At 42.2% G+C, this 17044-nt stretch overlaps 1 protein-coding gene across 1 annotated transcript in view; it reads left to right on the top strand.

Moving 5' to 3' along the window:
- The first annotated feature begins 7527 nt into the window (after positions 1 to 7527).
- Positions 7528 to 17044, top strand: part of brdt (bromodomain, testis-specific) — a 54269-nt gene continuing 44752 nt past the window's right edge. The window contains exons 1-3 of the mRNA XM_060829603.1: positions 7528 to 7731; positions 12166 to 12303; positions 12384 to 12522. Coding sequence (XP_060685586.1) covers positions 7528 to 7731; positions 12166 to 12303; positions 12384 to 12522 — 481 coding nt within the window. The remainder of the gene's footprint in view (positions 7732 to 12165; positions 12304 to 12383; positions 12523 to 17044) is intronic.

The following is a 17044-nucleotide window of genomic DNA, read 5'->3' as shown; positions in this document are numbered from 1 at the left end:
GGCAGGGTGAAATATGAGGAGGATGTCAGGAAATTACAGGGTGACCTGGACAGATGCATGGCAGATGCAGTTTAATGTGGATAAATGTATGGTTATCCACTTTGGTGGCAAGAACAGGAAGGCAGATTACCACCTAAATGGAGTCAAGTTAGGTAAAGGGGCAATACAAAGAGATCTGGGTGTTCTTGTACATCAGTCAATGAAGGCAAACATTCAGGTACAGCAGGTAGTGAAGAAAGCTAATAACATGCTGTCCTTCATAACAAGAGGGATTGAGTATAGAAGCAGAGAGGTTCTTCTGCAGCTGTACAGAGTTTTGGTGAGACCGCACCTGGAATATTGTGTGCAGTTCTGGTCTCAAAATTTGAGGAAAGACATTTTGGCTATTGAGGGAGTGCAGCGTAGGTTCACGAGGTCAATTCCTGGAATGGTGGGACTATCATATGTTGAAAGACTGGAGCGACTGGGCTTGTATACCCTTGAGTTTAGAAGACTGCGAGGGGATCTGATTGAGACCTATAAGATTATTAAAGGATCGTTCACTCTGGAGGCAGGAAACAGGGGATGTTTCCGCTGATGGGCGAGTCCCAAACTAGAGGACACAGCTTAAAAATAAGGGGTAGGCCATTTAGGACCGAGATGAGGAGAAACGTCTTCACCCAAAGGGTGGTGGGTGTGTGGAATGCTCTGCCCCAGAAGGCAGTGGAGGCCCAGTCTCTGGATTCATTTAAGAAAGAGTTGGATAGAGCTCTCCAGGATAATGGAATCAAGGGTTATGGAGATAAGGCAGGAACAGGATACTGATTGAGGATGATCAGCCATGGTGGTGCAGGCTCGAAGGGCAGCCATGGCCTACTCCTGCATCTATTGTCTAATCAAGTCCCACTTGCCAGCATTTTGCCCATATCTCTCTCAAACCCTTCCTGTATATAAACTATCCAGATGCCTTTTAAATGATGTAATTGTATCAGCCTCCACTTCGTCTGGCTGCGCATTCCGTAAACTCACCATCCTCTGCATAAAAAAAGTTGCCCTTATTTTTCACCTCTTGCCCTCAACCTATGCCCTTTTAGTTCTGGATGCCTCCACCCCCAGGGAAAATACCTTGTATATTTATCTTATCCATACCCTTCATGATTTTAATTTTGCATATTCCTTTCATTTGCTTGAGATGCTGACTGGCATAAATTATTACTTTTTTCTCTGCCCTTGAACTTGTGACAGTACTGCTCTTAGGCCACAAGGAACTGCCATCCTTTTTCAGTATGAAAGGAAAATAGAAGTCAGACATATCAAGTTGCAGGAATACTTTGCACCTTTTGAAAAATTGTAATGCTTCCTCAATACTAGATACAGGATACACCTCCTTATCAGTCCTTGTTGAGTATCTGATAATGGACTACAGATTCCCAGTCAGCCGCCTTTGTTTCCCAATGAGGATTATGAAGATGAGATATGGATGTTATACCTCAGTCTAAAGATTTTCTCCAAGTAAATCCATGAGCCTTGCCCTTCACCCCAACAGGAACATTCTGTTTCTTGACTTTTTTTTTATTTTGAAGGCTTCCCATTTTCCAGCCATCCCTTTTACCTGCAAACTTTGCCCCCATTAATTTTTGAAAGTTCTTGCTTAATACCATCAAAATTGGCCTTCCTCCAATTTAGAACTTCAGCGTTTAGATCTGGTCTATCCTTTTCGATCACCATTTTTAAAACTAATAGAATTATGATCACTGGCCCCAAAGTGCTCCCCATTGAGACCTCTGTCACCTGCCCTGTCTTTATTTTCCCCAATAGTAGGTCTAACTTCACACCTCTAGTGGTTACATCCGCATTCTGAATTGTGTACACCCTTAACAAATTTCTCTTCATCCAAGCACTTAATATGATCAATCTCAGTCAATGTTTGAAAAGTTTAAATTTTCCAGAGCAGCCAAAGCAAATCTCCCCGCCAGTAGATTAGTCCCCTTCCAATTCAGGTGCACTGGAGTATTAATTTGGATCGTGAGCTACCAGAAACCAGATTATGAAAGGTGTGATTGAAGACAAATGGGGAGACCCTGAAGAGACATCAATTGGCTCTCGTCCCTCAGCAAGATGCTCTCAGGAAAACTGGTGACATTTGATACCTCCATTGCTCTCAATTAGGCATGACACCTTTTCGTCTTGACAAATTTCATGCTCACTCTCCATTTTCCCCAGCCCTTAGGTTGTTACATTCAATGGGCACTGTCTGATGGCTGTAGTTGTTGAGCGGAGTCTCATTTGAAATGCCCAACTCTGTTACAATGTCAATACCTTTTTTTGGAAAATCAGTTGGGTGAGATCAGCATCTGTTCTACCTGCCTCTTCAGACTGTGGTCTGCATCAACACCCTGATGGTGACTTGGTCTTAGCATTCCAACCCTTCCCCATGATTCAGATGATATGCAGCGTTGATGCAGACCACAGGTGGAAGATGCAGGTAGAACAGATGCTGATCTCACCCAGTTGATTCTCCAAAAAGGTATTGGCATTGTTACAGAGTTGGGCATTTCAAATGAGACTCTACTCAACAACTACAAAGAAGGACAATTTGAGGTTTGTCACTATTAAGCCGCCCCAACCTTATCTGGACGTAGCCATCCCTCTCTGCTTCAGTAAGGCAATCATCCTCCTGCCTGAGGGATCCGTTCCATTTTTGGGTCTTTCATTTCAGAATCTTAACTCACTTTTTGCTTAACACAGTTATATTCTTTTTCCACCTGGTTGTTTTGCCAATTACCTTATCTCTGGTCATTTAAAGGTTTTGTCCTCATTTATTCTGTTAAAGCCCTTCATAGTGAACATATTGATTTGTATCTCTTCTTTTTCATGAAAATAGAGATTGCTTCAACTTCTGTGGTCTTTCCACATAACTGACATGATGCTCTTAATCCTTTGTCCTTATTACTTACTAATTTAATAAATCTGTCTTTGCACCCTCTTCAAGCTTTGTCATGCAAAAGTGTGCTAAGTGATTGGCAGTGTTACTTCTGTTAAAGTCTGCTAATTAAAAAATTAGCATAACTTCCTTCCATACGTATTCTTATGCTTGAAGTGGATCTTTTGTATGCTTTTCATCAGCTGTCTAATCTTGCTACATTCAAATAAATGTATCGAAGCCACAAGATCTCTGCTGCACACAGTTTAAAGCTATACTATTTCGTTTATATTGTCTTCCTTTCACCTCTTTCTTCTTAGATGTGTCACTTCACACTTTCCAGTAAATCATCTGCTATCTGTATGCATTTCTTACCAATCTGTCTGACTTCCTGAAATCTATTGCCATCTTGCTCACTGTTAACTGCATTTCCAGGTTCTTTCATCTGCAAGCTCTGATATTTTTCTGGCTCAATTGTGGTTACTAATGTGTCATGAAGACTTAATCCTTAGGGAATACTATTGTATACTTTCCTAATCTAACCACAAGTTGGCTTTCTGAATTCATTTTGTCATGTTTATTTTCTGGATATTTTCTGAAATGACTATCAGCTCATCAATTCAGTCACAAATTGTTATATTGGATAAGAGTGTAACAGTTGTAAATCCTCAATCTTGTCATCACTATTGCACAGGAGAATTTAAAAATTGTGGCAGGAATTTCTATTGTTTACACCCTTGCCTCCATAACTTGCTTGCATCCCTTGGTAGCCAAGTAATATTGCTGCATTGAGCATTGATTTCCTTTTACGTGCCTTCTCTTTATTTTTTTACCTGTCCAATTTCTGTATCCACCCAGTTATAAGAATTCCACTCCAACATTCTGCCTCTCACATCTGCCAACTACCATACTGTATTGTCATTGGTCAACAACCTAGATATTGTGACCAATCATTTCCATCTTAGGCTATTTGGCCCTTTTTCAGTCCATGTTGACTTTTCATTGAGCAAGGGAGGACTGTCTGGCTTGCTTTATCTGTGTAGCCTTATATGGTTATATCCTTCAATTGTCAATTCTATTGCCTTCTGAAGTCGTTGTTTCTGCTCCATCACCCTTATTGCCAATTTTTTTTGTTGTTTAAAGAAAGTTCCTTCCTCTGGATGAGGCAAGCTTATCCCACAGTACTTGTACCATCAGCTAATGGGAAGATTTCTTTTTTATATCTCTTTCTAACTGTGTAATACTACTAACTGCAAACTGAAATTCCACATCCCTGCCTCTTGATGACATTTCACCCCTTGTTTACCAAGAATATATTCACACCTGCATCGTCTTTTGACACACCTTCCACCACTTCTTTCAGGAACATTTCTGGAGCCAGTCAATAGTCCCAGGAAATAATTTTGCCCCTTTTTCTATTTTAAAAAATTACCCTTGGTTTTAAATTGCTAGCTCTACATAATTGAAGAAAAGGAATAACCTCTTCATCTATTACCCTGTCAAGACCCCTCAGGATTTTGTTTTAACAAGTCACGTCTTCTAAACTCCAGGAAATTAGAAGCTTAGCCTGCACAACCTTTCCTCTCAAGACAACTGACACATCCCAAATGTGTCCTATACACCAAGGCAAACCAAATTTAACCCAAGCAATTACCATCCCATTTGTCTACTCTCAATCAGTAAGGTGATAGCACTTTGACAACGGTAATCAAACAGCACCTGCTCAGCAATAATGCCTCGGTGATGTCCAGTTTATGTTCCACTAAGGCCACTCAGCTCCTGACCTTCTTTGGGAGTTTTGATTCCAAACATGAATAAAAAAGGGCTAAATTCCAGAAGTGAGGTGAGAATGACTGACCTTGATATCAAGGCTGCATTTAAGTGTGTTATCAAGGGGCTCCAGCAAAACTAGTGTCAATAGATATCAGGAGGCAAACTCTGCCAGTTAGTCATACCAGTCACATCGGAAGATGGTTGTAGTTGTTGGTCAGCCATCTCCGATCCAAATTATCTCTGCAGAAGTTCCTCTGGGAAATGTCCTTGACCCAATCATCTTCAACCGCTTCATCAATGACCTTCTTTCCATCATAAGGTCAGAGGCAGGGATGTGCAATCATTGGTGAGCCACTCCAACATCATTTGTTACCCCTCTGAAACTGAAGAAGTCAATATTCAAATGCAACAAGATCTGGAGAATATCCAGGCTTGGGCTGACAAGTAGCAAGTAACATTCTTGCCACACAAATGCCAGATAATGACCATCTCCAATAAGAAATAATCTAGCCTCCACCCCGTGACATTTAATTGCATTGCCATCACTGAAATCTCCACCGTCAACATCTGAGGTTGTGATTAACCAGAAATTTAAGTTGTCTCAAGCACAGTGGCTACAGAGCATGTTTGAGGCTAGGAATGCTGTGGCACATAACTTGCCTTCCAACTCAGAGCTTGTCCATCACCTGCAAGGTGCTAGTTAAGTGTGTTGGAATACTTCCCAGTTGCCTGGATGAATGCAACTTTGATATCAAGGTTTGTCATTCTCACCTCCCCTCTGGAATTTAGCTCCAACAACACTCGAAGCTTGTTACCATCCAGTCCATTTTCAGCTCTCATTTCCAGCATCTGCAGTCCTCACTTTCTCCATCCAGTCCAAGGAACCCACTTTATGGCACCACATCCACAAATATCCGCTCTTCCCACCAACAGTGCTCAGTAGCAGCAATGCATAATATTTACAAGATGCTCTGCAGAAATTCCCTAACGATCCTTCGGCCACACCTTCCAAACACACAACCACTTCCATCTAGAAGCACAAGGGATGCATGGGAACATGAGCACCCGGAGGTTCCCCTCCAAGCCACTTGCTGTTCTGATTTGGAAATATATTACTATCCCTTCACTTGTGATAACAAAGGTTATTATGGAAAATAAAATCTCATGATATCAGGGGTAATTTGCTAGAAGGGAGTAGGAATCTGCCTGTGTCTAGTATTTTCTGTTTATCACTGGAAGAAATTAAATATCTTGAGGGTAGTGGTGGAGGGTTGTTTTTCAGACTGGAGGCCTATGACCAGTGGAGTGCCACAAGGATGGGAAGTGTCCTTTACACACACGATTTGGATGCAAGCATAAGAGGTACAGTTACTACGTTTGCAGATGACACTAAAATTGGAGGTGTAGTGGACACTGAAGAGGGTTACCTCAGATTACAACAGGATCTTGACCAGATGGGCCAATGGACTGAAGTGGCAGATGGAGTTTAATTCCGATAAATGCGAGGTGCTGCATTTTGGGAAAGCAAATCTTAGCAGGACTTAATGGTAAGGTCCTAGGGAGTGTTGCTGAACAAAGAGACCTTGGAATGCAGGTTCATAGCTCCTTCAAAGCGGAGTTGCAGGTAGATAGGATAGTGAAGAAGGCATTTGGTATGCTTTCTTTTATTGGTCAGAGTATTGAGTACAGGAGTTGGGAGATCACGTTGCGGCTGTACAGGATATTGGTTAGGCCACTGTTGGAATATTGTGTGTAATTCTGGCTTCCTTCCTATCGGAAAGATGTTGTGAAACTTGAAAGGGTTCAGAAAAGATTTACAAGGCTGTTGCCAGGGGTGGAGGATTTGAGCAATAGGGAGAGGCTGAACAGACTGGGGCTGTTTTCCCTGGAACATCAGAGGCTGAGGATTGACCTTGGAGGTGTACAAAATTGAGGGGCATGGATAGGGTAAATAGACAAAGTCTTTTCCCTGGGGTCGGGGAGTCCAGAACTAGAGGGCATAGGTTTATAGTGAGAGGGGAAAGATATAAAAGAGACCTAAGGGGCAACTTCTTCACGCAGAGGGTGGTACGTGTATGGAATGAGGATGTGGTGGAGGCTGGTACAATTGCAACATTTAAGAGGCATTTGGATGGGTATATGAATAGGAAGGGATATAGGCTGGGTGCTGGCAGGTGGGACGAGATTGGGTTGGGATATCTAGTCTGCATAGACGGGTTGGACCGAAGGGTCTGTTTCCATGCTGCACATCTCTATGACTCTATCTTGTGGGACTTGATCACATTACACAATTTTTTTAAACTCAATATGTTACTCATTTATTTTGAATTAGCACAGGGAAATATCTGTCATGTTGCTTATTCTGATATTATGTATGTCTGCACTGAGCTGGTGGCCTCCTTTTTCTGTTGTGCTCTTGAATGAAGCTGATTTACTTCTAGCCTTCATTAGTTTGTATCAAACTCTCCTTTTCAGCACGTGTAAAATTTCACTTTGAAAATAAAGCATAATCTCTACTCACCAAGGTGGGACGATGCTAAGATAGCTCCACTTGCTTTTATCTCAGCATTTTCTTTTGTATAAGTGGAATAATTTTGGGTTTCTTCTGCATCCACTGATGGTATTTTCCTAAAATGAAATGTAGTCTGAATTCTTTGATATTGGAAGTAAAAAAAAATATGATTTGAACTCAAGTAAAAACAGTTTTTTTTTTCTAAAGTGTCTTTTTTTCCCAACAGATTGTGTCGTAATTCTGACATGGAAGCATAATAGATTAATAGTCCGTCAAGAGCCTTGAAAGAAAAGAGTTTTAAAATCCTGTTGGCCAAGTGCAAAAAATTTTGAGATTCAAAATGACATCAACTGGGTATAAAAGATCACAGCAGCAAAATGTGATTGTGAATCCACAGCCACCAGAATATTATAACCCAAAGAAACCTAGCCGAATGACAAATCAGCTACAGTATTTGGAAAAGGTGGTGGTTAAAGCTCTTTGGAAGCACCATTTTGCCTGGCCATTCCAACAACCTGTTGATGCTGTGAAGCTGAACTTGCCTGTAAGAATTACAATTGTGCCTGATTAGAACACAATGCTTTGTTGAGTTATATTGCCATGGCTTTTAGCTGCAACAAATGACTAATTGCAATGGAGAGCAGATTGTATAAACATTGTGGGGTTGGGCTCCAACCCCTTAAAAAATCCAAACTGTAAAACATAAGTATACAAGGCAGTAATTGGAAATTTAATATCTTTCGACAGTTGGATGAAAACCTTGCATTTTCGTGCTTGCTTTCAGCTATGCTAATCTGGTTTATGCTGCTTGAGTATTTTGAGTTATTCAAATTCCCACCTTTTGGACAGCCATGAGATGGAGTTATTTTTCTGAAGAGGTAGTCGATGAGGGTAGACAATTGTTCACTGCAATACCTTTCTATTTTTGGCAAAGGGCAGACAAGTAGAAATAGAACTCGAAACGTTTACAGCATGAATGAGACAGTTTGACCTCTTATCAGTATATCTCATATCCTCTTTGTTTCTGTAACTTAAAATTAGTGTTCTAGCATGTGTTACTATGGAAGTAATTTGTCTTTGTCAGCAAAAGAAGAGTGGTTATTTTAAATTAAGTGTCATTGGTAAGCCAGCTAGAAAATAGGGTTTTTTTTTTTGTCCGATGGCAGGAACATCTATTACCTGCTCCTAATTTTTCTGAGATTAGTGGGCCTTCTTTGAATTGCTTCAGTAGTGATTAAGATAAGAACAGTGAGTTTCATTTTCAAAAGGAGATTAGTGGATCAGTTGGGGTTTTGACATTCTGATAATTTCATTGTCAAGTTATAACTGAAACCAATTTTCTCCTTTTGGTGTTTTCTTCTAAAACTGAATTATAAATTCTTAAGCCAGTTTTTGAATTTACATTCCTTGATTTTTATCTGTTCAGATCTGTGGCTTACTGTGTGATATCAAAATCAATGTAGAAATTTTCTATAGTTCAATTTTTTTTTGAAGAAATTCACAACTAATTTATTGTAATAATATAGAATCTATTTTTAAAATCCCAATAGCTGTTGGCCATTTTTGTCTTTCTCTGCCTATATTTATACTGAGGAATTTGAATCCTGACTTCCATTTATTTCTCTTTCTATTAAATCTGTCCTCTTTCTTCTTTGTGAATGTAATCCTTCACTGTATCCACACAGTGACATTTGCACCTCTTAATTTCTTAAAATACCCTCCAGTTACTTGCCAGCAAACCTCCCTCCACAAGATCATTCAATGGAGGAAGAGATGAAGGCCATTCGGCCTACTGGAGTCTGCTCCACTATTCAGAATCATCAAGGCTGATCTGATGGTCCTCAACTACACTTCCTGCCTCTTTCCCCATAACCGTTGATTCCCATATTAACGAAACATCTGTCTTTCTCAGCCTTGAATATACTTAACAATCCAATCTCAAAAACCTTGTGATGAAGAGTTTACAAATTCACTGCTCACTGAGAAGACATTCCTCCTCAGCTTTCTTTGACCTGTAATAGGGTTATGCCCCATGTTCCTAGACACTCCCAGGAGAAACTATCTTTCCACATCTACCCTGTAATGTCCCCAAATACATATGTTTCAATAACGTTGTTCCTCCTCCTTCTCACTTCAATGAATACAGATAAACTAACTTGATCCTACTCAAGATAATCCCCCCCCACCCCATCTTAACTAGAATCAATCTTGTGAACCTTTTTTGGCTGTCTCCAATGCAAGTATATCTTTCCTTAGGTAAGGGGCTCAAAACGGTTCAGTATTTTAGCTGTGTTCTCACTAGTGCCTTGTATAGTTTTAGCAAGACTTCTTTATTTGTATACTCCATTCCCTTGTTAATAAATGTCAACATTTCATTGCCTTCCATATTACCTGCTGAACTTGTTAGCTAGCTTTCTCCCGAATCTGTGCTGTAGCTTTCTGCAATTCTTCTCTACTTAAATATTTCATAATAAATAATCATTCCAAAATGCATAACCCCTCAATTTCCCACATTATATTCCATTTACGATATTTTTGTCTACTCATCCTGCCCATATTCCCCAATAGACTCATTGTGTCAACTTCTCCACTTGCCTTCCCACCTATTTTCATGAGATCTGCGGATTTGGTGTGTCTGTAGCTTTCCCCTCTAAGTCATTTATATATTATGTAAATAACATGGCATTCATAGTGATTTGTATGGTACTCCTACTGGTTACAAGTTTTGTCCTGAACTTCTTCCCACCTTCCCCATCCCCCCACCAATCCCAACTCTTTGATTTGTGTTAGTTAAACATTCCTGTCTTCATGCTACTAATCGATATCTAACACCATGTACTCTTATCTTAAGTAGCTTGATGTGTGGTGCCTTATCAAATACTCTCTGGAAATCCAAACATATTACATCCACTATCCTACTTGTTACCTTCTCAATGAATTGTATTACATTTCAGGCAAGCTTTCCCCTTCGTTGAAGCTTTTCCGACTCTGCTTGATTATGTGATGTACTTCTGAATGTTGTGATATTACATTCGACTCTACCATTTTTCCAATCACATTAAGTTAACTTGTCCCTCTTTATTTTGTTGGTCTTAAGTATTCCAAATCCTCTTGTTTACCACTATTTTGTCACATTGCATATTTTGTTTTCTTGCAATTGGAAAGCTCTCAACTTTCCTGATTTTAGCCATGGTTGATTTATCCCCTTCCTGCAATTAGTGTTTCTGATTGGGATATATTGATGTTGTGAGCCATGAACTAGTTTGTTAACCATCCATTCCATCATTCCCCTAGTTGTGAAGAAGGATTACATTTGAAACACTGCCTTCTCCACCTTCTGATGCTGCATGGTTTGCTGTGTTCTTTCAACTTTCTGCTTGTCTATGTTAAACTCCTTTCCCAGGAGCTGCTGGAGCTAACATGGGCCTTGTTCTTTAGTAATTATCTGTAGTTAGCTCTAGTATAGCTGTTTCAAACTCCAGTTTTTCCTGCTAAATTCTACCATGTGGTCACCGTTTATGAGGAAGTATTTGATTAAATCTGCCTGATTACACACAAGATCCAAAATAACCCCATTAACTCTATTAGTTTCTCGTGGATATCTCTACCAATCTGACTTTCTCAATCTGCATGAAGATTAAGATGACCCGTGATTTTTAATGCATATTTATATGCTGTCATCCAATCCTGATTGATATTCTGTCCTATTGTATAGCTATTGTTAAGGGCCTATAGGCTACTCCTACCAGTGTGCTTATTGTTCTATTTAAAAAGAACATCGGCCATATGGATATTAAACCTTCTTATCCAAAATAATTTCTTGCTTTTTCAAAAAGGCATGCACCTGACTATTTAGCTCCCAGCTTTGATCTCCTTGCAACCATGTCTGTTATAGATCATATCTATAAACATTTTTTGTTCCTTCTTATGAATTTTTAGTTTGTTCCAAATACTCTATATGCAAATAGAGATCATTTCATTTTTGTTGCTTTAACCCTTTTTATTGTCATATTCTATGTTTTGTAAATTTTGTCCCTTCCCCTCTCTCTCTCTGGATATTGTTATCCAAATAGTTATACTGTAATACTGTAATATCATTTTGCTTTGTAAGTCAATATTTTCCTTTCCTCCAACTGTCACACCCTCTACATCAAACTAGTTATTTTAAAACCCTGTCAGCCCTTTGTTATTGGCTTCACCAGGGCACTGGTCCCAGCATGCTTCATGTTAAGCTTATCCCACGAATATGGATTCCTCCTACCCAGTTTTGGGCCAGTAACCCATTCCAATCATTGTGCCATGTGTCTACCTCCTTGACTTGACTTACCTGTTTGTCTGTGGCTCAGATAATAATCTGAAGATTATCTTGGAGGTTCTGCTGTTTACTTTGACTCCTAACTGTTCAAATTCTTTCAGTAGAACCTTTTTTCATCCTGTCAGTAAATTTTAAGATTGCATTTCATATTAAAGTCAAAATCATTTACTAATACCAAGTACAAATGCATGGCCTGACATGTGAAATGTGAGCAAAGCTCAAAACTAGTTGTTTTTAATTAAACTGCTTTGTATTGTACTGTTATTTCATGTCACATCCTCCTTGAGGTGCTAAATTGATTTCTCCCAATCTGTGGACATTGGATAAATGGAATGCAGCAGATGCAATGTAGTTTTATGTTTTCAAAAATCTTTCCATTCAACTCTTATCTAAATTTTATTCTAAAACAATTGCTAGCATGTGTCAAGACTTGGAAAGAGAAATATAATATTTGCTAGTACCTGACATAATAAAGAAACACCAGTTCTTTTTTAAAAGAAACCTTTGCTTGTTTAAAAAAAAATGTGTTGTTACATCAACCAATTTAAGAATACTTAAAATTGGAAACTAATTTTTGCAATTAAAGTCACAATATAATTGGAAAAACATGTATAAATGGATGGTGCTGCTCTGCCTGTTTCTTTGTTTTCTCCCTCCCCACAGGATTACTATCAGATTACAAAGAACCCAATGGATTTGGGTACCATCAAAAAACGCTTGGAAAATAAATATTACTGTAAAGCTATGGAGTGTATAGAGGACATAAATACAATGTTTACTAACTGCTATGTATATAATCGGGTATGTTACACCTTATATAATTGTGAAATGCTTCTTGTGTTATGTTGATTTAAAATTATTTAACTAGTGTCTATTTATAGCCAGGGGATGACATAGTTGTAATGGCACAAACCTTGGAGAAGCTTTTTCTACAGAAGGTGTCACAAATGCCACAAGAAGAAATAGAGCTTCCTGTGGCTAACAAAAGAGGAGGGAATGGCAAAGGAAGGAAAGGATCAGGTAATCAATTGAAAAGTATTTATAACATGCCACTTTGAAAATGTTTGGAATGGTGAGGCAGAAAGCATCCTCAAACATCTGCCTTAAACCTGTGTGCTTTGCTTTAACTTGAAACCAGAAGAGCACCATTCCTAATTGGAATGGAGGAGTGAGTTTATGGGGTCTCTTCTTGAAATAAATTGGAATCGAGAGAGGCTTTAATTTTAGATCCAGAAATTAGAAGGATCACTAAGAAACTTTGTTTTGGAATAGGACTGAATCACAAAAAACTTGCTAGCCACTCTTGCAGTGTTAGAGGTGGAACAAGACGTGTTTGTAACCTCGATGTCGTAGTGTCTCTTAGTTAAAATCTAACTATGTAACAGTAAGCCTACTTGTTTCTGTTGCATTACCTGACTCTGCCCTTTGCTCATCTGCTGAAATCCTCATCCATGCTATTGTACATTCTCGACATGACTATTTCAATGCATACCTGATCATTTTCACATCATCCTTCTGCAATTATTTTTTGGTTATTCATTCACGGGATGTGGGTGTATTCGGCTGGATGACCATACCAACTTGTATCAAGGGTATTTGATACATGGGAACACCACCACCTGCAAATTCCCTTCTATGCTACGCATCATCTTGATTTGGAAATATATCGCTGTTCTTTGTGTTGCTAGATCAGTATCCTGTAACACCGTCCCTAATGGCACTATAGGTATATCCACACGACGTGCACTGCAGTGGTTTAAGAAGGCAGCTTATCACAGTCTCAAGGGCCACTGGGGAATTAAAGGGTGAGGCTGAATAGACTGGAACAGTTTTCCTGGAGCATTGGAAGCTAACAGGTGACCTTAGAGAGATTTATTAAATCATGAGGGGTATGGATAGGATAAATAGACAAGATTTTTTTGCTAGGTTGGGGGAGTCCGGAACTAGAGGGCATAGGTTTAGGGTAAGAGGGGAATGTTATAAAAGGTACCTAAGGAGCAACTTTTTCACACAGGCTGGTGCATGTATGCAATGAGCTGACAGAAATGGTGGAGGCTGGTAGAATTGCAACATTTAAAAGGCATCTGAATGGGTATATGAATAGGAAGGGTTTCGACAGATATGGGCCAAGTGCTGGCAAATGGGACTAGATTAACTTAGGGTATCTGGTCGGCATGGACAAATTGGACCAAAGGGTCTGTTTCCGTGCTGTACATCTGTGACTCTAAATTGATCATCATGCTTGTAGATGTCGCAGCATAAACTCTGAAATTCACCCCTCCCCAACTTTGCTCCTATAAGAAAGTCCTTGAAACCTACCTTTTGTAACCAAACTTGTAATATCTCCTTGTGAAACAGCACCAAATTGTTTGATAACACTCTTGTAAAATGGCTTGGGACGACATTAGAGCTGAAAATGTGTTGCTGGAAAAGTGCAGCAGGTCAGGCAGCATCCAAGGACCAGGAGAGTCAACGTTTCGGGCATGAGCCCCTCTTCAGGAATGAGAAAAATGTGCCAAGCAGACTAAGATAAAAGGTAGGGAGGAGGGACTTGGGGGAGGGGTGTTGGAAATGCAATAGGTGGAAGTAGGTTAAGGTGAGGGTGATAGGCTGGAGTGGGGGTGGAGGCAGGGGCGGGGCAAGAGGTCAGGAAGAAGATTGCAGGTTAGGAAGGCGGTGATGAGTTCGAGGGTTGGGACTGAGACAAGGTAGGGGGAGGGGAAATGGGGTCTCTTCTTGAAATAAATTAGAATCGAGAGAGGCTTTAATTTTAGATCCAGAAATTAGAAGGATCACTAAGAAACTTTGTTTTGGAATAGGACTGAATCACAAAAAACTTGCTAGCCACTCTTGCAGTGTTAGAGAAATCTGAGTTCATCCCTTGTGGTTGGAGGGTTCCTAGGCGGAAGATGAGGCACTCTTCCACCAGCCATCGTGTTGCTATGGTCTGGCGATGGAGGAGGACAAGGACCTGCATGTCCTTGGTGATGTGGGAGGGGGAGTTGAAGTGTTGAGCCACGGGGTGGTTGGGTTGGTTGGTCCGGGTGTCCCAGAGGTGTTCTCTGAAACATTTTCGCAAGTAGGCGGCCTGCCTCTTCAATATAGAGGAGGCCACATCGGGTGCAGTGGATGCAGTAAATGATGTGTGTGGAGGTACAGGTGAATTTGTGGCGGATATGGAAGGATCCCTTGGGGCCTTGGAGGGAAGTAAGGGGGGAGGTGTGGGTGCAAGTTTTGCTTTTCTTGCGGTTGCAGGGGAAGGTGCCGGGAGTGGAGGTTGGGTTGGTGGGGGGTGTGGACCTGACGAGGGAGTCACGAAGGGAGTGGCCTTTTTGGAACGCTAATAGGGGAGGGAAATATATCCCTGGTGGTGGGGTCCGTTTGGAGGTGGCGGAAATGACGACGGATGATATGATGTATATGGAGGTTGGTGGGGTAGTAGGTGAGGACCAGTGGGGTTCTGTCCTGGTGGCGACTGGAGGGGCGGGGCTCAAGGGCAGAGGAGCGGGAAGTGGAGGAGATGCGGTGGAGAGCATTATCGATCACGTCTGGGGGGAAATTGTGGTCTTTGAAGAAGGCGGCCATCTGGGTTGTTCAGTATTGGAACTGCTCCTCCTGGGAGCAGAGGCGGCGGAGACGAAGGAATTGGGAATATGGGATGGCGTGTTTACAAGGGGTAAGGTGGGAGGAGGTGTAGTCCAGGTGTCGGTCGGTTTATAGTAAATGTCCGTGTTGATTTGGTCGCCCGAGATAGAAATGGAGAGGTTTAGGAAAGGGAGGGAGGAGTCTGAGACAGTCCAGATAAATTTGAGGTCGGGTTGGAAGGGGTTGGTAAAGTGGATGAACTGTTCAACCTCCTCGTGGGAGCACGAGGCAGCGCCGATACAGTCATCAATGTAGCGGAGGAGAAGGTGGGGGGTGGTGCCAGTGTAGCTGCGGAACATGGACTGTTCCACATATCCTACGAAGAGGCAGGCATAGCTGGGGCCCATGCGAGTGCCCATGGCTACTCCTTTTGGTTTGGGGAAAGTGGGAGAATTGGAAAGAGTTGTTTAGAGTGAGGACCAGTTCAGTCAGTTGAAGGAGGGTGTCAGTGGAAGGGTACTGGTTGGTACGCCGGGAGAGGAAGAAGCGGAGGGCTTTGAGTCCTTCGTAATGGGGATGGATGTGTGCAGGGACTGGATGTCTATGGTGAAGATAAGACGTCGGGGACCGAGAAAGCGCAAATCATGGAGGAGGTGGAGGGCGTGGGTGGTGTCCCGAACGTAGGTGGGGAGTTCTTGGACTAAGGGGGACAGGAATGTGTCGAGGTATGCAGAGATGAGTTCGGTGGGGCAGGAGCAGACCGAGACAATGGGCTGACCGGGGCAGTCAGGTTTGTGGATTTTGGGCAGGAGATAGAAAACATGGCAGGGCTGGGAGCTAGGACCTGGTGTGGGGCAGGGTTAGGTGTGGGGGTGGGAATCGGGGTGGGGACGGAGATCGGCGTAGGGGTGGGGTTCGGCGTGGGAGAGAGTTTAGGCGTGCGGACGGAGATTGGTGTGGGGGCAGAGACGCATGCGGCGTGGTCGTTGTGCAGGTGAGTGATGTCACTGGGTGCGGAAGTGGCTGCAGTGATGGCAACCCAGGGGGCGGAAGTGGCTGTGGCGATGGCAGAAACTGTGTTCCCGATAGCAGTGGAGGCTGCGAATCTGTCGGCAATGGTCTTCCTGGCGATCGTGGAGGCGGTTGTCAGGGCGGCGAATGCGGAGGCTGCATGGTCGGTGGGGGCGGATGTGACGTCATTGTTCATGGCTGCGGTTGCTGCCGCGGGCGCTGAAGCGGCCGCGTGGTTAATGGCGCCTGAGTGATTTCAGAGGCCGATGGAAGATTCTGGAACAGTTAAGGAACCCAGACTGTGGGGGTAAGTACATGAAAGGTTTTAGTACTTACTGTCTTGAATTTCCAATATGGCTAGGAAGAACTGTTTGTTTAGTGTATGGATTCTTCTGTGGATGAAGAACAGTAGAGGTCCTTTGCAGGTCTGAGAGTGTTGTCCTGAGCTGGGGTAGGGGGAATGTAGCTATCGGTACATGGCTGCCAGTGTGGAACGGAGGATCCGGAGGGAGGTCTGTTGTTGGAGACTTCGGATTTGTTGGAGGTACTGGTTGTCCTGGTTGGGTCCAAATTTTGTTGGTCTGAATGTAGTCCGGAGTCCGTGCGGGGTCAGTCGGTTCTGTAGGCAGATGCTGAGGAAGGAGATGTGGCTGTGGTAGCGAGTCTATTCAAGAACGTGGCTGAAGAGCTTCTGGGCAGAGGAGATGACCTGGGGTGTGCAGTGAGAGAGGGACTCACTGAAATCCTTGTAGAGGGAGGAAGAGAGCTTCTTCAAGGAAGGCATCCTTGCAAGAGGATTCGCAGTAGGTTAAAATCTTTTAGGAAAAAGTGAGGATTGCATGCCACCAAGGACATACAGGTCCTTGGACTCCTCCATCGCCAGACTACAGCAACACGACGGCTGGAGGAAGAGCGCCTCATCTTCCGCCTAGGAACCCTCCAACCA

The sequence above is a fragment of the Hemiscyllium ocellatum genome, chromosome 9 (assembly GCF_020745735.1).
Source record: "Hemiscyllium ocellatum isolate sHemOce1 chromosome 9, sHemOce1.pat.X.cur, whole genome shotgun sequence".
NCBI lineage: Eukaryota > Metazoa > Chordata > Chondrichthyes > Orectolobiformes > Hemiscylliidae > Hemiscyllium > Hemiscyllium ocellatum.
Note: the sequence above shows the minus strand (reverse complement) of the source record. Positions and strands in the feature narration are given on the sequence as shown.